Genomic DNA, 24,571 nt, shown 5'->3' with positions numbered 1-24,571 from the left:
GAGTCAAGGAGAGTTTTAAGATCTTAAAAGTAGAGAGGGCAGTGGGGGTATCACTATAATGGTTGTGAATAGCTGCCCAGAAAAAAGATGCAGACAGAGCATAAATTTATACTTTAAGTGATCTGGGTCAGAGCTAAGGGATAAACTTAGACTCTAAATGCCAATCTATCATGTTTGCTGAAATGGCACTGTGAGTTCAGCCTCTCTGAATCAATTCAGCAAAGGCTCAAAGTGACCATGAACTGCAGTGAGAGCACTGTGATAAATGCTGTCCCTGTTCCCTGTCCCTGTTGCACAGTCCTTGTGCAACACGTCACTGCAAGAGAGGTAGCAGCAAGAGAGGTAGCAAGGGACAGTCTTGAAGTCAGAGTTCAAAGCCCGAGGGGCTATATTGCTATCAGAGACAAGGGCGACAGGCAACAAGATCTATCCAAGTCAGCAGTGAGGCGTGGATAAGCCAGTTTAAAGATCAGTGGCATTATTCTGCCATTGAAAAAAAAAGATAACTTGTAACTCCCTGATGCTGGTCAGTTTCAGCAGTTCATATATCACTCTCTTTTGCATTACACAGGTCTGCATTATTTTTCAGTTTTCTGAGGAGCTCTACAAAGCATTTATGGTTTCTTAGCTGCTTAAGCAGCAGCTGACAGTGAAATAGAGGTCAAATGCTGGTTACGGTGAAAAATTCTCTGGCAGCAGGATGATTTTTTTTTAAATTTAATTTGGCTTTTTACTGGTAAAAGAGTTACAGTAAAGATCAGAATTTGGACTGGCTCATGTAAGAAAAGTTGTATTCAAAGCAGCATAAAAAAGCAGCAAGATTTGCTGGGCTTGCTGACACTGGAGTAGCTGGTGAGGGTCAGGATTTAGAGTAGGAATTGATTTAATTTGCTGTTTTAATAGCGAAAATTGGAGGTGGGTTGTGGCTTATACTGTGGGTTCTGACTTGAACTAAATACAAATTGTAAAGGTACCCAAACATACTAAGAAAGAAACACAATATATACGGTCGGCTATCTCTCTCAACCTAGAAACGACAGCAACTTAGCTGGGAATAGGGTAGCTTTCCAACCCTAATTATTCTATGATTCTATGATTCTATGATTCTATTCTATTTATATTATTTTCATATTTATTTTCATGTATACCTAAGTAACACATATTTTTATCGCTTCTTTCCTTTCCCTTCTGAAGTCAAAGTTTCTTCATAAAGGCTGTTGTCTAAAAAAGCACTTGCTAAGTTGTTTAACCAGCTAGGGTCCCAGAAGAGGTCAACCAGACCTAGAACTACTAGATTAACATACAAATAAGAATCAGGATATGAATCACAGAAATTCCAATCTAAACCCCTGTAAAACCAGTTTCTTACATAAAGAGATGAAGGAAGAAAACCTGTCATCTCCCAAAACATGCTTTCAAAGCACTAAAAGGACTTCAGTAACATACATCTCATTACACTGTGACAGTGACATTGACTATGACAGCGATGGCAGATGGAATGGAAACACCGACTGCAACCCATGAATAACTGAAAAAAACACTTTACACACAAGTCCAGCACAGAATATACCTCAAGGATAAAACTGTATTTCTAGAGTGTCTGTTACATACTGTAAAAACAACTGTAAATAGGTTTGGGGGGACATCTAGTGTTTCTAAAAAGTTGTAAAATGTCTCTTTTTACCACAGGAAAAAAAGAAAAAAAAAGTGCCATTCAATGAAATTCTATATACTATTTTAAAATCATTAATAAATAGATAATTTCACAAACTACAAGCATATAAACTAGAAACTATCTTAATACTTTATGTATATATCTCAAAACTGACACACACAGTCACTGTTTTGGCTACTGTAAACATAGTAATTAAAAATGGCAAAACCAAGCATTTTAACCTATGATATTTTTATATGTTTTCAATGAGATACTTTTTTTACTGTCATCAATGTGTTTAGCATTTCTAAAATGTGGATATAAAGTTAAAACTTTTTTAAAAAGGAAGGGCTTCTGAAACTACTTCTTGAAAGAATTCATCAATAAAGCTCATTCAGATGAATTCAGACATAAAAGGATTTACTAAAGATCTTATGTAACATGTAGTTCTAATTAAATCTGATACTTGCTGAAAGTCCATTGAATCAATACTTTTCCTTTAATCAAGCTAATCCATAGTCTAGGAGACAAAACCAGCTACATTTAAAAAAAAAACCAAACTCTAAGATCTACCAAAAGAAAAAAGCATCCTTTAATCCACAGTGAATGTACCATGGTATTTGAAATACTGTCCTTGACTAAGAACAGTATTGAGGAAATAACTGATTTTTAAATGCAGTTACTTACAAAGAAGAGCTACTACATTACAGTTCAGATCTTTAATCACAGCGAAGACTGAAAAGCTTACACTATCCAGTATCATTTAGAAAACAAGGTTTCCAATGTACGGTATTTTTTTTTTGCATGATATAAGAGTACCTAAAAGGAAATCCATTCAAGATTAACAGAAGTGGCTACACAAATGGAACTGTCCATAGAAGTGATAACATTATTCAGAGCATTCATTCCTCCTGTCTCCCTCAGGATAATTACAAGATTTTTATACATATATATATATTTTATCCTTATAAAAATCAAAGTTCTATTACCATGCATTAAAGGTAATCTGCAAAAGGAAAGAAAAAATAATGAGTGTGTCTTCATATTATTCCATGAAGCAGAAGGATGCCGAAAACTTCCCTCTCCATTATCTGCAAACCCAGGGAGATTTTCACTTTCTCAACCCTTGACTGAAGTTGTGATATCCATGAAGAGAGCTCTTCTCTCAAGTGCTTTTGCTTAGTTTAGAAAGAAAACAGACTATAGCCAGACATTTCAAAGGAGTTTAAGTAAACATCAGTTGCTCTCAGTAAGGATTCATTTCTGAATCCAAACCACAGTCTCCATTGTCAGTGGGCTTCTTCATGACAGACAATCCCATTATTACTATTATAAATAATTAAAAAAAGTTCTTGTCCTCCTTCTCTAGGTCACAATAAACAAATATTGATAATACATGACTACAGTTAAATTATTAGGTAGGTTCATACTGAAAAACCTTCCAAAAATAGCATAATTTTCATTGACAAAGAGTAATTGCCCAGAATATTAACTCTCCACAATCTATGATATATTTATTAAGTAACTAGTTGTTTAAGGAGCAGTTAATTGGTATGTATCATATAAACATCCTCTACTGAAGAGGACTGGAGAAGTTGGCTCATTTCAATTCTAAACTATACTTATAAAACAGTATTATGGATATTTATTCACTTATTTAAGGCTGTGCAAATCCACTGTGCACTATCAAAGATTATAAACATACATGAAGAGGAAACACTGGCTCTAATAAAGGCCAAGATTTAATCTTCCTATGTTTTTATTTTAGAAGTACAAAAACAGTAACAAAAAAGATGATTAAAAAACAAAACACCACTTAAACACAACAAAAAAACAAACAAGAAAAAAATGAGGGTCACAAAAATATTTAAGGACAATACCTGTTGTATTAATCATACTTTTTGGTGTAGCTCCTGTTGCAGCAAAAATATTAGGTGTACTACCCGGTGGCAGTCCACTCCCAGCTGTGGCAGCTCCAACTGTCGTAACAGCCAAACTACCTGGAGGGGGTTTCTTTACTGGTACAACCACACTCCTGGGGAAAAACAAATGGCAAATTACTAAAACAACAATGGAACCAGCAAGAGTTGTTGTTTATGATGGGTTTATGCTGAGTTATAACACTGTTGCTGAGGAACACATAATAATGTCACTTTTCTTAACCTTTCTGAAATAGGGTAAGACTACGTTAAAACCATACGCCTATCCTTTGTCTACAGCTTCATGTGATTCTGAGAAAATTAACTCATCTTTCAGTGCCCACAAAATGGAAAGACAACACCAGTGTAGTGATATGTTGTGAACACTGCTATCACCTGTAGTTTAGATTTCCGAAGACAGCGCTGAGTGTTGGAAATGATGCCAGCATACTAGTAGCCTATATACAGGCAGTCTTAATCAGTATGTTAATTTGTTGATCTTACTGAAGTTATCTAATATGACAATTTTGTTGCCAGTGATCTGAACATTTGAATACAGTAGTTGATTCTTCAGTACCATGCACATACTGGTCTTGCAAATAGAGTTGACTAACAAACATAATTTTGCACTCAGCCTTCTGGAAAACTTTCATAATTATTAAAATCAACAGCACACTTAAAATACAACACAGTAAATTGCTTTCACAATACTGACAAACATGCCTATTTAAAAATAAAATTTGAAAAGCAGTATTGAGAAATTGAAGCTTTTAAGGAAAGAAAGGGGCTTTCATACAAAAAGTCTGACATAATACATATAAATGACACTGCATTCAAAAACAAGCATTCTCAGATAATCTTCAACCACTTTTTTTTTTTTTCAAATCTCATAACTAAAAGACTTGCTATATGTGTTAAAAGGGAAGAAGAAAGAAAATATTCCAGAGACATTTAATTAATATTTCTTCAACTCTGGAGTGCTGTCATAGCGCAGACAACTACATTTACAGGTTTCCACTTAATATTTCTATTTATCTATAAAAACTGTTCCTAAAAAGTCCATTTCAGTGGAAAAACTGAGGGGAGAAAAAAAAGAAAAAAACAAAACAGAAAAAATTCTATCAGCAAACATTAAAAAATATTTTTCCATCCTAATATGTATCCTTTCTGGTAAAGTACATAAAAATTAATCATTGTGATCAAAGAACAAAGCAAGAAAATGCAACTAATTGGGGTAATAGGTACACTTCCGTCTAAATAGGATGGCACATGATGGATCAAAATGTGCAGAACAAATTTTACAGTAATGTGGTTTGTTCATATATTTCTAAATCCTCAGTCTCCCTGGATTTTGAAGAGTGGTGATGCAAATTGTCTTTATGATGCCATTGTTAGGATTACATATAAGTGCTGTTTTATGTGATATCTTCTTATATGATGTCAGTGTACAGAACTGCAATTTTTTTCTCCCTCTTTTAGAGGGGTAGCCGTGCCAGTTGTCTCTGTATTCTGAACAACATCTTTACCAGAACCCTGATGAAGGTACTATGAGAAATGTAATTCTAGGCATATCAGTGGTTTTCTGTCCCCTTCCAGTAGGAGAAGATGAGTTTGCACAATGCAGTAGTTATCGATTAAGATACATGACCCTAAAATAATTGCTTTTGTCTGTAGTTGATAATCTCTTACAATTGTTGCTGATATGAAGTGTTTACATAGCAGCAGCTACACATGAATAAAGACAGGTCTATATGGGTTAATCTGTTCCATAATGCCATGAAATTTCCTAAAATTAGCTCCTATGCACACACAAATATCTTTGCTTCACTTAATACTTCAATCAAATACTTGAGTTCTGGTTGTTCAGGAATACCGAATAAGTACTCAAGTGCAGAGCTCCTGCAGTGCCACAGAAACACAAAAAGAAATTAGGATTTTTATCTTAAGTGGGATCATCTCCTGGTTATATTAATTTAATAAGAAAACTGCAATCATTACCTATAGTGTAGAGAACTGCAATAGAAAGGCTAAGATTGGTGTGAATGAAGAATGAATGGGAATATTTAGGTGATGAGACACAAGAAGGACACAGTCGGAAAAGGTGTTTTAGACTGGCCTACACTGATGGCACATAAATTATCAGGTCATCAAACTGCAGGTATGTGTGTAGCTTCACAAGATAACCAGACCTTGAAGACAAAAACAGTGAACAGCGATAACTCAAAGTGGTGGGGAAAGACAGAGACTGTTGGCTTTATTTTTTAAATCCATAGGGATTTACCTGATGGAGCCAACCTATGAAAAATAGTTGCCAGCCTATGATGGACCTAGAAGATGTGAGGAATACTTGACAGCTGGTGTCCCATGTCACCATCTGCAGACCCTGGACACAAGCATGGGGGGTGCCCGATTGCTGGACTGACTCATTAGAAACACCCCCATTCTAACGTTTACAAAAGTGAGACAGAGTGAGTGAGATCTGTTTTGGTTTGGGTTTTATTTTAAGTAAAATAATTTTTCCCTCCTCTAAGGTCTGGTATTGGTATCTCATAAAGTGCTGATACAATTGCTGCAAAAGTGTATCCTATTTTACTGCTACTTTTCCAAAGCAGATGAAGCTAAATTCAGGGTTTGCCTCCTTACCTTCAGACAGCTCAGTGGTCTTTCAGAGTACCCAAAAGACAACCTAACTTTCCCCAGCAAAGACCACATATGTTAACTTCTCGGACATAACTGAATGACAGAATAGTTTGGGTTGGAACGGACCTTTAAAGGTCATCTAGTCCAACCTCCAAATGCACTGGCTTCCTATAAAGGCAAAAACTCTTTTCTCAAGAGTGTAGTTTAAGACTGAAAATCATCTCCTGTAGCACGAAAGGACAATCCTGCCTATATCCCACAGGTACTAATGCTTTACATATGGCTGACAGTCTTTTGAAGGTCTGAATCAGGACACTAAGGTCAAGTGGTGTCAAATTACAAGTTATCAAGGAACATCAAGAGAAACCTCTCTGCGATAAGGATAGGCAAAACCAGTGATACACTACCATCCCAGACTGAAAGAAAATGCAGTTGACATGTCATACATGGTGACCTTGTCGAAATTTGTCATTCCTATTGATAAAACAAAATATAGCAAGTGAATATAGAATGACATCCAGTTGAAGGAGACTGATAAACTACATGAACAGCACAATAGAGTGAACAAAAATGTGCAAAACAGTCAGAGTAACAGCAGAAAAAGAAAGGTGAATGAGGATGACTGACTGCTTTCAAGTAAAAATCCCCTTCTTCTAACAAATCAGACCACTCCAACAGGGTATTCGGTGAAAAAAGGCAAATCAAAACAAATCAAATTTATGAAAGAAATATAGCTATTTACCTGAGCACAGTACAAAGGGAGGGAATAATTTAAAATTATAGATACCTTATATGTATCTGTCATTCATTCATGATTTTTTTTCATGGAAGAAAAGAAATCTACAGACTAGAAGAAAATGTACACTTCCATCTTTTCATTTTAGGCCTTCTTTTACAGAACCTGTTTTAGACTTCCTAAATGTTCCAAACTGGTCCACATTTTTCTGAATCATATCGTCATGGATTCAAATAATCCCCAAAGACTTAGTCAGCAAAAGCTTAGTAGCAATTTACTGTAGCAACGGATTTTATTTCTCTTTTCCGTGGGTGGTTTACAATTCCAAAGAGAATTGTGACTACTAATCACTATGCTGTTACTCTGTGAGTATCCTTCTCAAACTATCAACCTAAGCATTAAATCACTGCTATTCATATCATGCCTAAGATGAGCATTGTTGGTTCAACCTGCATACTATTTACGCATTGCTGATTCATTAAATAATATCAGCTAATGGCTACAGGATTCTTCTGGGTTTTAGGAATTTGCATGAAATAATTGAACAGAAAATAATACTATCAACGTGTTAAACTGCAAAAAGAGATAGAAATTAAAATAATATTTCCTCAAATTAACTTTCCTTAAAAATGTAGCTACCCACTGCTGTTGACAGACAAATCAGGTGACGCTGCACTATATCTTCTCTTTCTCTGTGAGCCACTTTCTGTATCACTTCTACATTTAAAATTTAAAGGCCTTCTAACCTATCACTCTGGTCAATCAAGAGGTCAGAGATAAGCCTCCAATACTGGATGTCTTGTGCTACCTGAGCAGTGGCAATTAAATTAAGAATCACTTTATGCTCTTCTGGGATATGTGAAACCTCTTAAGGCTGAATTAATATTCTTGTTCCTCCTCCCCTCCCCCACAGCAGCATAAAGCAGGAGTATTTTAAAGAAGTGCTCTTCAAAAAGCAGTACAGGCTTCATTGTACAGGCAAATTTTTCAGAGAAATACCCTGTCAAACTGCAACTTCTACCTGTTGTTTCAGAAGAATTCACAGTAGAAAATAAGGGACATTTTTTTCTGCTATATTACATGTTACCTTGTTCCTACAGCTAGATTAATTTAACCTCTGAAAAGAAAGCTTAGTATTTCTTCTCTGAAAGTTATTAATATTCTTCATATGTATGTACATGTCCAGTCCTTTATGAAACATGTATATTGCTGACTACCCACTATCCTTTCTGACTTCAGCCCCAGACTGCGATTTGACTCTGTAACAAGTAATCATTAGTATGCACTAACAACACATCTTGAATCCTACTTTAGACAACCTCCTATTAGGCTGACTGCATTAAGATAAGATTCATCTGAAATCAAGAAGGAAAGACATAACTCAGAGTCAAAAGCCATGGAGTAGAAAAATTGGATTAAAAACATGTAAAGTATACTGAAGAGATATGGAAAGCTCACAGAAGGATGTAATCTTTGAGACTTATGCAAATGAAACACAGTTTCAGCATTAGTGCTGAATGTCCAGTTGTTACAGATTCTGTCAGTAATTTGATACTATACATTCATCAAAACATGCAGATCTTAAAGTCTATAAAATAATCCTAATCTACTAAACACAAATTGCTTGTTTCTAAATAGAAGAAAATGAATCATCTCAGGTGTGGGTTTAGGACAACGACATAAAGACCATTGATCTTCCCTCAAGTTGGAGAGTATTTACCCCCAATAAAATTCTCAGTTACTAGTACCTCCTTTGCATTCAGGACAAATTAGCTGAAGCATTTAAAAGGATCTAAAATACTGACAAGAAACAAGGAAAAACTGCAAGAGATAAAAAGAAAGCTAACTATCAAGAAAGATAAATGGTCCTGGCTGAACAGAGAAATTGGGAACACTGGAAATCTAATAAATCTGAATAATATGGATGCAGTATAAATGAAAATGTCACACATTAAATGCCACAAACAACACTGAATAAAAAAAACCATAAAAAAGCATCAATATAGACGACAGAATGGGGATGGGTAATCCTGCATATATGATGCAAAAAAAGTCAAAAAAAGCAGAGCTAAAAAACAGCAGTCCTGTAAAAATCAATACAGCTTTAATAGTGATTTTACAGAGGCCCATTTGGGTAAAAAAGCAAGACAAAAATCCAGTACAATTTTCATCTATATATCTAGTAAGTAATACTAGAGAGCAGAGACATACTGGTTTCTCCTGATAAACATAAATAAAACTTCAGTTGAGATATATCTACAGATCCATGCATATGAATATGAAAAGATGCACAACACATGGGTTATAAGAGGAGTTTTGAAAGAGCTACCTTTGTACAGATTGCTAAATGATGGACAAGGGGAATACAATTACAGCCTGATGAAAAAACCCGAGGGTTAATACACCCAATTTTAGTTAACTTGAACCTATTCATAAATTTACGATGAATTTGTTCTTAATGAACAGCTAAGGTGGAGGTATTTCAACCTTCTCCCCCACTTTATTTAGTGAATTAGCAGCCAAGACACTCTCTAGGACTACAGACAATGCAAATTCAGCTCCCTTCTTTGTCTAGCAGGACCTGAAATCATACCTCCCATTCTCTGCAGTGTATTTTAACTGCTCCCTGAGAAAAGATACTCTAGAGAGAGGAACTCTCAAGTCTTTCCTTTGGACCACAACTTCCACTGCACAAAGTTGAATAAAATTATTAAAAGTGAACTGGAACCCCAGATGAGTCACTTAATTCCCACACCACTGATTAGCTTGTTCATTCACATATGCACAAGATACTGTGATACCCAAAGTAATGGGAAATGCAATGACTAAGTACAGATGGCGCCTGTCACTGTCCCTTCTTGATTCATGGGGAAAGTGTTTTGTTTTCTCCAGCTATTTTTTATTACAAACTTTAAAAAGTAGTCTTTTCTGTTGGGAGAAGAATAAACCATATTTATTCATACTCCATTTTTATTAAGTTTTCAGAAAAATCAGATCTATTTTTCAGCAATCATCTTTTGAAGAATCTAATGATTGCAAAAGGAATATAACCTCTCAATTTATCTATTTTATTTCAATGACTCTGTAGACCAGAGAATATAAATGATTTCCCTAAAGTGGGCAATAATAAAACAAATATTGAACCTCTTCCCTCACAGTTCTTGTCTGTTTTATTCTAGCAAAAACACATATATTTTCTGAGTAGTCCTTCTAAATATAGCTTACGTACATAAAACATACTAAACATACTTTTTGAAGACCTTCTTTCTATGTACTAACTGCCATGTATCAGCCCTGTTTGGATTTCACAAGATGTCCACCTTTTCTAGCATACACATATTTTTAAAACTGGCCCCAAGGACCATCTATGGGAAGAAAAGAAACAAACACCAAACCCAAACCCCCAAGATTATAATACTTCAGAATTGTGTCCTCCAAAATATTTCAAAATATACTTGGTAAAGACTTCACTAAGCATGTGAACTATGCAAACCCACCGTATTCCAATTTATGAGGTGATAATGGATTAAAAGAGAATCAGGTATTTAATAGCAGCAAAAATAACTGATCTCATTTCCAGGAACTCAAGTTTTTCTGCTTATGCAAACTTGCTTCCTATTGAAATAATTCAGCTAAGTACAGAAAATATATGTAAATTACCTCACTTTGAAAAAATAATAAGACAAAAAAACCCACAAGCACTCTCAATTTCAATAATAGCAGCCCTCTAGAAAAAAGGAGAGCGGAGCAAGCATAAGCTTCAGAATGCAGTACTGGGTAGAATCACAAATAAATTCACAAACATTAAAGGTCTAGCTTGCGTCTAGTGGCACAAATGCAAACTGACAAAAAAAAAAACAAACAAACAAACCCAGAAACAAGAAATCCCCAAACCCTAAAAATCAATGGTGGGAACTGATTTTTGTCAGACAAAAGATGAGAAGGCAAAAAAGGAATTATGAGTGAGTTATGTTCCATTAGTTGCAAATCTAGGTGAAATAACCCTTTGTGTTTGCTTCTAAAAATGTCAACCTGGATGCTATTTTCAAGGAATTCAGTCTGACATTAAAAGACATGTCATAACTTTGAAGATCCAGGCTCCAGTGTCCCAGAAATCTGTTTATATACCTCATAATGTAATTACAGCTGCCTTAAGACAGATGAGGCAGAAGGCAGGGATATATTGAAAACTAATTGAAAAATGCAGTTGTCCAGAAGCATTTGTGGGGAAGAGGTCTCTGAAAAGCTGCTCAAAGCTTCAGAGTTTGAAGTGAAATTTTTGATGTTGTCACTCTCAATCTATTGAAGAGCTGACAGACAATCAAACCCGTCTGGCTGGCTGGCAGCTCATTTTGCTGGCAGGTGGCAAACAATTAGACACACCAATTTGTGCCTCCTGATGACATTAAAGCATGAAACTAAGTTGTATGCGGGGCCTAGTGATTTGTGTGAAAGCATTTCAAAAATAATACTCTTTGCCGTGGCAACTCATTTCAGACTGCCACCTCCCATTATGGCTTTGAGCAGTGAAGACGACAGACTTGAGTTACGTGTGGTGCAAGGCCGCTTCTGTTCAATCCGTCATCAGCGCCCCCGGAGACCTCAATCCCCTCCTTTCATCAATATCACCTCATCATTTACATTCGATAGTACTTGAACTGCTGCATACATTAACTGCACACCAAGCCCTACTTGATAAAACATGTTGGCCACATTTTCTACTTTTATGTTTCATTTTTGGCTGCATAAATACTACAGAAATATACATGGTAGCCTATCACACAATGACTTTTACAAGGATATTAGCAATGTACAATTAAAAGAATACACAGAACAAAGCAGAGCACATTGGATGATAAAATAAAATTCTTAATTTCAATTCTATTTACAGGAGTTTGTTTTATATGGTATTTACCTACATGTAAGATCAGTGATTACAGTTAGAGAAGTATCTGTAAAACAGAGAAGATGATAATATTATCTTTCTATTAATTACCTCAATTCTTCTACAAGGGACTCAGCCATCCAAATGCAAAAAGAAAATAAAAGTCTAGCCTCACAAGGACTAAGAATATCGTTTGATTAAGGTGACAAATATACTTCTCCAACGTAGATTTACTTATAAATATGGAATCACTGTATATATTTTATAAAACCTGAAACAAATAAAACCTGACAAGGCAATACACTCTATTGCTCAAGATTCTCTAGAGAGAATAAACACAATCAATAGCCGCATTGCCCAGTGAAGTACCAAAATCTCCATAGCTCCAGCAACAGAAGATACTACAGAAATATGCTCCACAGGGATAGCGTTAGCCTTTAGAAAATATGCAGTGTATATTATTTATTATTTGATATCAGTAAACACAATTATATTTACATGACCAAGTAAAGAATAAGAATTGTAATTTTTTTTCAGCTTTTCAATGATAATTGGGATACTAGCAGCAATGCAAAATGTCAATAAACCACCACAAGCTAAAATTCATGTTGCTTTCTCATTATTTTAATTAATTCTAATATTATTTCAAAATACTATTAAAAGTTTTTTTTATCCTAACCTTTGTTTCATCCCCTATGAAAAGTTATTGGGTCAGGATTGCAACCTGGTCCTCATTTGTAATTTAAAAAAGAAAAGCAACACCGCCACCCATCTTTTGCTTTGTGGTCAAGAAAGTACTCTAAAATATGAGCAAACTGCACAGAGAAATATTTGCCTGAACAATGGTCACTATTCAGTAATGTTGCCATGAGGTGCGACCAGACAGTTGAGATAATGTGGACTAAGAACATCAGTATTTTTATCACAATGCCCACAGTTTTAACACCATTCATTTAGTTGGAGGAAAGAATTTAACATGTCCTGATCTTCCGCCTGAACCTGCCAATTTTCCCTTCCTAATTGTTTGCTATATTAAAAAGCATGATCTACATTACTCTCCAGTAGGATTATATATTTAAGAGAAACAAAATACCACAACAAAATGAATGTAAAGGAGCCTTCTTTTGCCTAAACTTCAACAATTATCACTTATTTTGCTGAAGAAATAAACAAAGCCAAGGGATGAAAAGGTACAACATATGCTACTAAGATACAAACACAGGTGTACACTTTGTATAGAAAATCATGGAATCACAACTTGGCCAGCAGGGTAATGGGACAGAGGGGAAAAAGTATCACTAAACCTTGTAGAACCTAAGCGAACTTTTAAGTATAAAATGGCTATCAAAATCTACCAACACTAGACATGAAGCACTTCTCAAGTAATTCCATAATTCTGCATTAGCAAGTACTAATAATGATGTTCAAAATGTACAAGCACTCACATCATTGCAAGAAGAATCTAGTGGAGGTGCTCACACGAAATACAGATTATGGCCAACCTGCTGCAGCCCGTTAAAGTTTTTAATGCTTTCTTACAAAGCTATAACTTCAAAATGCAGAATAAAACTCATCTCCTCAATCACCTTGATGTTAAGCTCCTTCTAACAATGACAAAGGTATCTCATGAGGTGGTATGCTCCATTTTAATTTAGGTGTCCAACATTTTGTGAATTAGAAACAATCCTCTGAATGAAGTATTTTTCTTAATTGACCCGGTTAGAAATTTCACAGAATAGCTCTAACTACAGTAACTTTTTGGTGGTTGCAGTTAGCTGTATTAAATCTACACACAGGACAAATTTTTGTACTGCTTAATGTACAACCGTGCATTCTGGAATATAATGATTCCTCGCAGAGGAAAAGGAAAAAATCCTAACTATATAGGAAAAAGTGTTTTTTACTTCACATTGAAATCACTCTAAAACAGGTACACTGATGAACAAAAAACAGTCTATTAATGCAACAGTTGCTAACTGAGCTTTCTGTGGAATGGCCTCAAGACCTAAAGTATTATTAGAAAGGCACATATTCATTGCTTCTAATGCATATTTCTCTATTCCCTTCTTGATCCAATCTTCCTTTTTACAACAGATGCTATCTGACAGTTGATTTATTTTTTTCAGAAAAGCAGCCTCAGTACTAATATACAGACTAAAAAGGATCAGCTTTTCTATGGAATTTGAAATGAAAAAAGTCTTTTAGTCTGAAATTCTGACGTATTTTCTTGTACTTCAGTGCTTACATTACACTCAAAGCATTCTTTCCATATTGTTTTTCTTAAGACTTTAATGAAGACATTTCTGACATTTTTGCAGGTTTTCTGTCAGTGCAGATGGATTTTTCTCATAAATCACAACAGCCATTTTCTTTTTTTATTTTTTTAATTCCCCCAGGATTTTAATTCTTGTACCTGCATAATTAACTAATGCATTTCTACAAATTTGCTTAAAATTTTGAGGCATGTTTTACTATATATTAATTATTTATTCTATCTTTTTACCTTTTGAAAAGATTTTTATGAAGAAACTGCAGGGATCTTGTCATACTGGAAAATGTAACCACAGCATCACTCATAACAGTAGCTCTTTGCACAGGTTAAGACTGAAGCCACAATGGATCGGGTTACCCTTTTTCTGGAAGGATGTTATTAACTGTACATTTTACAACAACTTCTATGTTCAGGATAACTGAGATGGACATTTAAAGAAAAGTATATTCACTAGAGGCTGAGAAGCTACAGACTAAAAAGAGAAACAAAGGACTCTCTGTGGAAATGTTTAGCAGTTTATTTTTAAACACTAACTTTTGAGCATATTTGCTGTTTAAAGACCTAAAAGAAAATTGGTTTCTACCATGACCATACAAACAATTTGCCATGGTCAAAACATTTCAGTACCAGAAAACAGTGCAATGATGGATCCAATTAAGATTTAAGCCTTTGAAAGAATATTTGATTGAATTTCTGCAGTCTGTTCTATATCAGCAGATATTACCCCTCCTCCTCACTAAAACGCTTTTAACTAAAATGTTTTAGAGGAAAAAAAGATTTTATTGTAAAAATGTTTCTTTACAACAGGCTTGTTTTCCAAGTACCTTGCAGAGTTTTATTCACTGTTGACAGAGAAAAGCAAGGTGAATTACTTTTCTCTGTTCTATATGGTCCACTTTGGTAACACAGTAAAGGAGAAGCAATGCAGCTGGTTTTTAACAGTCTAATACAAACCAATAGAATAAACATGTTAAAAAAAAACAATCTTTCAAACTTCTGAATTACATCAATATAAAATAATGAATCCAGCCATATACCTGTCAAATGAGTGAAACTGCATGGGAAGAATAGCCTGAGCTTCTCTCTTCAGTGCAGGATCTGGGTAAGGGATCGGATCTGGACCGCATTCTGCAATTTCAACAGGGGCTGCCACAAGACTTTTCAGTATTTCCTTGACATTGATGCCTTTACTTTGGCTGATACTGGATATCGATGATGCAGGCTTCAACATTTCACTGGGGCTTTCTGTTAAGCTCTCCTGAGATTTCTTCACTTCTGAAGACAAAGTAGACAACAGCTCGCTCATAGCATCAGGGCCTGTGCTGGTCTCCAAGTCTGTTCCATTCAAAATGCTGGGCATCTGTTCATCTCCAATTCCAGAATCGGTATGAGGAATAGAGCTTTCCAACTGAATATCTTCAGCTGGTGTTGGTGTTTCTTTATCTTTGATATTTTCAGGAAATACAGTTGGTGTCTCTGCAGTGAAACAGAGATTATGAACAATATTTATAATTTAGTTTGGGTTTTTTTTTCCTAAAAATATGATCATAAGGTTTTACAAGACAGAAATGTGTTAGAAAGTTCATAAATCTTAGTAGATTAAACATTAAAAACCTCATTTTACATACAAAACATTTTGCTTTTCACAGCTGTTTGGCATATATAAAGGCTTGGAAGAGGAAGCCCAAAGCTGTATTATGCAATTTCAGTGACATTTAGAAATTACAGCCCACTACTCACACACTAATCAAACAGCAAAATGCCACCAGCAAAAACAACCTTAAAAATCATAACCTATTGACTGTGTATCTGTATGATTTGTGAGACTACTGAAGAGAAAACTGCAACCACTTATGCGTTAGGATTACTATAAAATTTAGGGGTTTTGTTGCTGCCAACAATTATTAAGCTTGTACTCAAAAGAAAACTACTAGACCTTTTGCTAGCTTTGTCTTTGTTTAAAATATGTATTATACACATTTTTTTACACATATTATATTGAATATAAATGCATTTATACATGAATGATAAAAAGAAGTATTCTTGTTGATTCTTTAGATAACTCCCCATTCCCCACAAAAGGGAAAATTCTCTAATCCTTTCAGGCAAATGTTAAGAACAAAATAAACACAGATTTATAGAGACAGGCAAGCAAAATCTGTTGAGTTTGGAACATTTCCAGATTGAAACGGACTCTACAACATCATGTAACCGAGAAAAGTGTACCTCTATCAATTGCTTTGGTGAAACAGACACAAGACCTTCATTAAGTAAGAATAATTTGCTATGCTTAGAGAAAAGTTAGAGTTATTCATAACTTCCATATTCATCTTTTTGGCTATATGTTTTTAAAGCAACAGACTGTAGCTATTTTTAATGACAAAAAGCTTGCACTCAAGCAGATTATCAAATTTATTTTCAAACTTTCTTAATTTCATTGGATCACTTTCTTGATTATAAAATTTAGGTAAGACTGTATATGAAACAGGTACATTTTTTTTTTTTCGATGGTGCTGTTACAGCAGTTTACGTATTATAGAAAATATTTTACAACATCCTTAGATGAAGCCCTGCCCTTATAACTATTAAAAATTTATAACTGATCGTTTAATACAATCAGGTGTAATATATCTACATATTTACCACATGGACATAAGTGTGTGTATGCATGCACACATAAAAAATTCTGTATGAGATTATTTATGTGTTTGAACTAATTGTAGTGTAAACCTCTTTGTGTGTAAGTATTAACAAACCAATATTGATAAAACAGAAGAAGCTTTTAAAAATACAAAGCAGAAGAATCCATTATAAGGAGTATTGCTTTCTTCTTTTAACAGCCATAAACACTGAAGCCACTTCCTTCTTCTCTTTCTCCTAAGTGCTTTAAACATATCTTATCAAATAGATATGAGCCCTGCTTTGTGAAGCAGGAAGTAGAAACTGGATTTATGAGCTGCATAAAATGCATTTAGCATCTGCTGGGTCAGGAAGCAAAAAAATCCTTATCTACTTAGTACTGCCTATATTTGGCACAGAGGGACATCTGATCCACAGCATGATCCTAATGATTTTTATGCTTATTTGTCTCTTTAAACTTCATCAATACAAAGACAACACTTCTCAGCTGAAGGGAAGAGTAGGACTAGACTGTCAGTCAAGCACTCTTTATAATATACAGTAAGTATAACAGCATAATGCTCCCCTATTACGTAAACGAGAACAGGGCACTGAAAAAAGAACATGGTCCACTACATGGTGAAGTTAGAGTACACCTACCCTCAATTTTCATTAAGGTCAACAATGCTGAACAGAAAGCTAAAGACAGGAAAGCTACTAAAAGTGCAGTTGTGTAAATTCAAATACCTATTGAAATTAAATGTATTAAAATCATGAGAATGAACGGATTCCAAGCCAACTTTGAAAGTAACCGTCTGTGAAATTACTGGTGAAAAAGCAAACACTTTTGACAAACAGGTATGTGGTGATAGCATCATACAACTGGAGAAAACCACACATGGTTTCCCTTTTTAAGAAAGACGAAAAAATGATCTGAACAACTGCGAACCTTCAACAGTAAGAAAGATACAGGATTTATTTTGAAGTAAAGACAGTAAAGGAATAGAACAAGCTAGATTACAAAATGGCTTTGCTAAAAGAGCTTTTAAAATATTTATTGCTCAAAGAAAATAAGGGCCAATGTACTAGAATTCAGTAAAGCTGGGGTTGTTAGAACAGATAATAATTTAGTCAGGAGAATCTGGAAATTAATAGAATGTGGGAAAAGAAACTTACTAAGAGAGCCAGCAAATAGTTCCAAAGGGAAAAAAAAAAAAAACATCAGTCAGAGAAACTATCACGGAAATCCTCTCATTAAAACTTTTAATAAAAATTTGAGGTTAAAAAGTAAAAACATTCCAGTGTAATTTGTTGATGACAAAGTCACAAGGTACAACGTGACAGCCACAGAAGAATGTTTCTAAGAAGGCATTAAAACAGAACTGCAAATTACATGTAATAGTGAAAAGCTATGCATCCAGTGACTAACATAGATATTCCCATTATAACTGGAATTCACCAACTGGAAATGACTGAAGAGGAAAAACCTGGATACATCAGTAACTCGGTATTCAGGTACCAATACAATACTGATATGGAAAAGGCAAACATGATTTCAAACTTTTCAAAAGAAATAGTTTCTGCAACACTTAAGTACTAATGGCATTAGAGCAGGCTTTGGTAGAGTTCATTATGGAATACCATGTACGCTGTTATATTTGAGAAAGATGGAAGTGCCATTATGGAGATCCACAGTGATCTACTCTTGCAGAAAAAAAAAGGGTTTGGATGATATAGTCTGGCTAAACTAGTACTGATAATGTACACAACAGCTTTTCTACATGTATTTTCAGGATGCAAACACACAAAAAAAAAAAAAAAAAAAAAAAAATTACACTGAATGGAAGAGTTGACATGAGAAAAACGGAATGCAAACTCACTAGGAATAAATTTGTGAAGTGACAGCTATTAATATTGAATTAAGATTCTGGAATACCTTTCCAGTCAGAGTAGCAGGTTCAAAAAACAGAACCAGTTTCAAGACACTATAAATAGGACTGTACTTAATTACTCAGCAGGTGCCTTGAAATCCTTTGTTCCCAAATGAGAATAAAATGTCTAGGTGATTGCACCATTTGAAGCTAAAAATGGAAGGAAAATTAAATCCGTAGATATAAAATTTAGATATGACATACTATACAATGCATAACAGTAACTAAAATTATAAAGCGAGAAAATATCAAGAGAAGTTATTTTATATACAGTTAAGTTTATGTGTACTAGATTCCCACAGAACTCAGATTTGTATCTTTACTTTTCTTACTGTGCCTCCAAGTACCTAATATGAATATGCTGCACTATGTCGATTGAGCTTAATCTGATTTATGACTATGAACAATCGCTAAAAACTACCTAAATCCAATGAATTAATTCTCATTTTTAAAATATCAAGCAAGCTAAATGAATATGAATTTAAAAGGTCTGATTTATTTTTTGTAAACCAAAGGAAAATAAACTCCGAATAGATAAAACTGCTTAATAACTGCCATTCAAATAAGAATAACAGCTATTTAGTATTTGTGAAATTAAGATAAATATGTCTGAAAAGATGTATTATAAGACCTTCTGCATCAGTATTAGTATTACTTTACGCAAGTTATAAACTCATCATAGGTCATGAAACCCAACCAATTTTAGTTATAAACTACACTGCTACATTGCATAGCCACAAATTTTATACTATGTTAATTTCTACTGTGTCACAGCACTTCTGTTGCCTTCAGAATTCAGGAATAAAGAATGCTGCTTCATAAATTTACTTAGAAAAATCTTAAACTGGTAACACATATGCGTTTACAAAAATCCTAACTACTCAAAACTTAGCAAAATGATAAACATGAACAGAAGCAAAAAATGTAACTGACTGCATTTGCCTAAGTTATAACATTGTGACAGTAAGCCTGTAAATTTTCAGGAAACCTCATCAGTTTTCTACAGCACAAGGCCATGTCAGTAGACAAAGCACAAACATTACTAGATCTAGTGAATTTAACCCTGTCAGAAATAGGCAGTTGGAAGCCAGATGCCTCCTTCTTACTGTTTTTCATTGTAACTAATGAGTTCATCTACTACATTATGGGAAAAATATGGGCTTAAGTTAAGTAAATGACATATTGTATATCTGGTGACCTCATCCGTCATGCTACTTCCCTAAAATATCTTGTTTGTTTGTGATTTATGAAGTGTGTTGTAATTGTTTTAACCTACTGAGTTACCTAAATAGCTCTTGCACTGCTTCCATATGCCTAAAAAATACAACCCCCCATGTTTATTAATCTAATAATCTAAAAATGAGATATTTCATATATGTGGAAAAAATATGCAATTTTTGCCATTTTAAAAAATCGCAACACAAAATATTTAGCTCTTAATCTTTATATACTTTAAAAAAGGAAAAACTGTGTGCATATTCCTGTGGACTTTTTTTTTTTAATTATTATTTTAATTACATGAAATCTCCCTACTAAAAATCATCTGAAAATTTTCAAAAGTAAAAAAGTATGAAAATTGTTATTTTTAACTGCTTACAGTATGGCTGAAAATTTATTTTAAAGTCATTCTATCCCAAATTAATGTAAAATTTCTGCTGTGAACAATATAGCACCATTTGGCAATGAACGATTTGGGCCATAGGAGTTGCTGCCACCTTTCAGTCTGCATGTCATCCCTGAAGTGTTCACGTCGGTTGGAAGAAGATGATCTTTAAGGTCCCTTCCAGTACAAACCATTCTATGATTCTATGATTCTACATGCACTGGAAAATTTGTTGTTTTCTGTATAGCTGCCTTGAGGCATTGATAATAACCTTACTAGCTGCCTTTTATATACCCCTTTGTTGTATTTTACAAACTTTCAAGGACAGGACACTACAAGCTGAAAATACTTTTAATCCATCCATTATAGTTTCCTCCACAGGTGGCAGAGTCAACTAATCAATTCCTAAGTTCTAGGCTATAAAGACAAAGTGAAAAAACTGTTCCTAGCAACATCAATCTACTAGTTACCATACATGAGAAGCAGAACGATTAAAATTGTGATGAGAAACAAAGTATGGAGACAAAATCAAAGAGTAATAACAGTCTGATTTAAAAGTACATTGAAAGGAGTAACCAAGAGTAGAGTTGCAATGGAAATGTCCTCAGAGGCCAAGGCACAACAGTGGGAAGAATCACCGTAACAGAAACGTTAAGATGCCAAGCTGCTCTGCATCCACTCAGAACCTTTTGTCCTGTTGGCATTTCTATTTCTGTGTGAAAGTTATAAAAACACTGGTTGAAAAATTTCCTGTATAGTGATCCTGGCCATGGCTCATCATGTACGCTCATTACTCCTCTTAGGATAACCGCGCATTAATAGGCAAAGTTGAGCTCCACTGATGGAGTTTATGGGATTCTGTTATTGCTGAGGCAAGGCTATCTGAGCCACACTGACTTTTATTTTGCAGAACTCATTTGCTGTTCTAAAATTTTTTAAGCAAGTTTTCTTGTTAATTAAATTAAAGAAAAAAAAAAACAACAAAAAAACAAACCGAAAAAATCCAAAAGAAAACCCAAAAACAACAACAGAAAAAACAAGCAACCAAACAAGCAAGCAAAAAGAGCCTGGTTTAGGGTTGCTATTTGTCATTTTTGCTTTCTTCTAGAAAAACGTTTGATAAATGCAGCCTGCATTTAGCCTACATCTGTTATTCAGCCAGACCCAGATTTCTGAAATTCCTGTCAGACCAAAAACTGTCCCTTTTCTTCTGCAAGGGTAGCAATGCAACAGCATGGATTCGGCTGTTTGTCTAACAGAGCGCCAGTAATCACGCACATGAAGAGGTGGAAGTAGAGAGCATGCCATGGCAGCATCTGGCTGGGAAGAATAAAAGCTACAAGCAGGGATACCCCAGGGCTCTGTCATGAATGGCTAAGGGCCTGAGGAACACAGCTGAAAACTGGGGGACTGGGTAAGGTCAAATATGAAAGACTCTTGGGTGGGTTGGCAATCGGAAGGGAGCAGTCTTGAGAGAGGAGATATAAGACAGAGGGCTGGGAATTTCCTTTTAATCGGTGTGGATTTGTGAGGAGAAAGGATGTAGCTCTAGACCAGGAAAAACAGAGAGGCTCTGAAATGGGAGAGAAAGGAGCAGAAGAGACATAGGGTGGGGAAATCAAGGTTGGGAAGTGATTGGAAAGAGCCCTTTTCACAGCTGGACACCTGTAAGTGTATGTCTTCTCTTTTTGTTCATTATAAATTGTTTTTACTCGCTCAAATTCCTCAGAAGTCTTATGTGTTTCTGCCCCAGCACCCACTCCTGAACTCAGGTGGGCACACAGGGCAGCTCCTTCTACCTTGACCAAAGAAAGAGTGTTAAAAGAGCACTTATGACTAACATAACTCTAGATCTGTTTGGGCAATGTCTTAATTCTTCCTTACTAATCAAACCTCCTTCACCCAGTGCTTGACAGATATGTAACATCAGTATGATTGATTACGTGGTTGCCAAACAAAATGTCAGTAGTCTTAACGCATTAACAAGGCATTAACAACAAAGACTTAAAATAAATTTAAGAAAATGTTAAGTTGTATTAAATAAATGTCAACTTTAGAGTATAAAAACAGCTGTTTACATTTGCAAAACAAAACAACAAATAAGGAACAACATGTTAGTATTTTTTCTAGGTGAATTTCCCTAGTTTTTGACAGTTTCTATTTTTTCTTTTTTATTTTTGTCTTGTGTAAATTCAAAACCACATAATTAAAAAACAGATTAGTTGGCAGTTATCTGTGATAATGCCTGTATTTATGACCCATGCTGAGAAAGCTGATGGTTCTGTTATTAGACATTTTTTGCAAAAGAATTTAAAAAAATTCTGGCACTTAGATTACAGCATCCAGCAAAAGTTAACAGTGAAGCACAGAGTATGTTCCACATATATGATAAAACTTATACTAAAAATACTTTATATTAAGCACTACTTTGAAAAAGCAGAAGTTTTAAAACATCTGTAATTTGTACAAATGAAAATAAGTATTGATGTTACATAAAAAAAATCCCAACCTCACAGCCTTTTACAACTGTTTCATGCTTACACCATGACTGATCAGTTAAAAATGAAACATGTGCAAACCTTTCTGCTAATGCCTTAAATAGTTGATGAAGGGCAATATTAGATCAAGATGTATTTATTTCTATCTATCTCATGATCTTCAAATGCATGTCCTCTCAGAGGTGGTTGGAATAAGCAGCATATATTTCATCAGGAAAGCAGAAGGCAGAAATTCAGTAGAATTTAAATTTTGGTTCTCATGATCATCATCCATGTCCCTTACAACATTTCCCTCAGCTTCTTGAAAACATATGTATAACTAGATTTTGGGGAAGATTAAGCCATGCATTTTGTCAGAACTTTGTGGTGGCAAAGGACATTTTGCCAGGCAATAGAAATTCGTCCTTTAGTCCACTTCGCATAGCTAGACTGCTATACTTGTGCAAAATACTAGTTTAAAAATGGGCTGGAAATCTTTATGCTACTACATTAGGAATACAAACAATAGCATAGCAAGGTACGATATCCAGAGTACTGCATGACTATGACATCAGAAAAATGTGGTGCTTTACTTGTCTTCAATGGAAAAGATGTTTCTGCAACGTTTTAATGTAGTTCGTTCTGTGAAGGAAAAAAATCAACAGCTTCCAGTCCATCCACAGCACATACCTTTGAGAAATCTGTTCATTTACAGTGCTTTGGGAAATACACAGACAGTGATAGCAAGGGAGTTGAAAAGCCAGTCCAGTTTTGATTAAATGTTATGATAAGCTACGTACTGATTTTCTTTGCACAATATGTCATCAGGTGAATTTCGCTGTTGCAATGTTTTATTTCCAAAACACTCCTGAATAATGATGAGTGGAAACACCAATTTTCAATAATGGAAATACCCTTCCATTATTTGGTTAACATCACTTGTGTTCTCAGTAATTAACAGGCTGACAGCTGAGTGTAAAAAAAGAGTTTTCTCACACTTTTTCACTGCTGAAGATGTGGAAGCACTGCTGAAAGAAACAACAGTTCGATAAACCTTGAAGGTAAGAAAAGATAGTTTCAATAATGACCGGAATTGAGAAAATTCAGGTTAGACGATCCAGATCACCACAGCTAAAACTACTTCAAAATTGTGGCTGTAATTTGAAGAGGTTACTTGGTTTAACATGATAAGGCTGATTAGAAGCTATTATAGAATCATAGAATGGTTAGGGTTGGAGAGGACCTAACATCATCTAGTTCCAACCCCCCTGCCATGGGCAGGCACACCTCACACAAAATCATGTTGTTCAAGGCTCTGTCCAATCTGGTCTTGAACACTGTCAGGGCTGGAGGTTTTATCACTTCTTTGGGCATACCTGTTCCAGTGCCTCACCAACCTCACAGTAAAGAACTTCTTCCTTATATCTAACCTGAACTTCCCCTTGTTCTACCACTACAGTACCTGATGAAGAGTCCCTCTTCACCATCCCTGTAGGCCCCCTTAGGTTACTGGAAGGCTGCTATGAGGTCTCCATGCAGCCTGCTCTTCTCCAGGCTGAACAGCTCCAACTTTCTCAGCCTGTCTTCATACGGGAGGTGCTCCAGTGCCCTGATCATCCTCGTGGCCGTCCTCTGGACTTGTTCCAACAGCTCCACTTCCTTATGTTGAGGACACCAGAAATCCACATAGTACTGCAAGTGGGGTCTCATGAGAGCAGAGTAGAGGGGCAGGATCACCTCCTTTGACCTGCTGGTCACGCTCCTTTTGATGCAGCCCAGGATATGGTTGCCTTTCAGGGCTGCAAGCGCACACTGAAGCTGGCTCATGTTAAGTT

General features: G+C 35.2%; 1 protein-coding gene across 8 annotated transcripts in view; it reads right to left on the bottom strand.

The window, feature by feature from the left end:
- NBEA (neurobeachin) overlaps window positions 1–24,571 on the bottom strand; it is a 506,572-nt gene that overhangs the window by 291,346 nt on the left and 190,655 nt on the right. For 7 of the 8 annotated variants that reach the window (XM_057410438.1, XM_057410433.1, XM_057410439.1 and 4 more), the window contains 2 exons: window positions 15,144–15,582; window positions 3,535–3,689 (listed from right to left, as the gene is read on the bottom strand). In XM_057410438.1, the coding sequence (XP_057266421.1) occupies window positions 3,535–3,689; window positions 15,144–15,582 (594 nt within the window). The remainder of the gene's footprint in view (window positions 1–3,534; window positions 3,690–15,143; window positions 15,583–24,571) is intronic. The other variant, XM_057410434.1, reaches the window with a different exon arrangement.

This window comes from Pezoporus wallicus, unplaced genomic scaffold (genome assembly GCF_028554395.1).
Source record: "Pezoporus wallicus isolate ANWC-B61680 ecotype Strahan unplaced genomic scaffold, APGP_CSIRO_Pwel_v1 contig_1876, whole genome shotgun sequence".
NCBI classification, from domain to species: Eukaryota; Metazoa; Chordata; class Aves; order Psittaciformes; family Psittacidae; genus Pezoporus; species Pezoporus wallicus.
The sequence above is the reverse complement of the archived record's forward strand: the minus strand, read 5'-3'. Positions and strand labels throughout refer to the sequence as shown.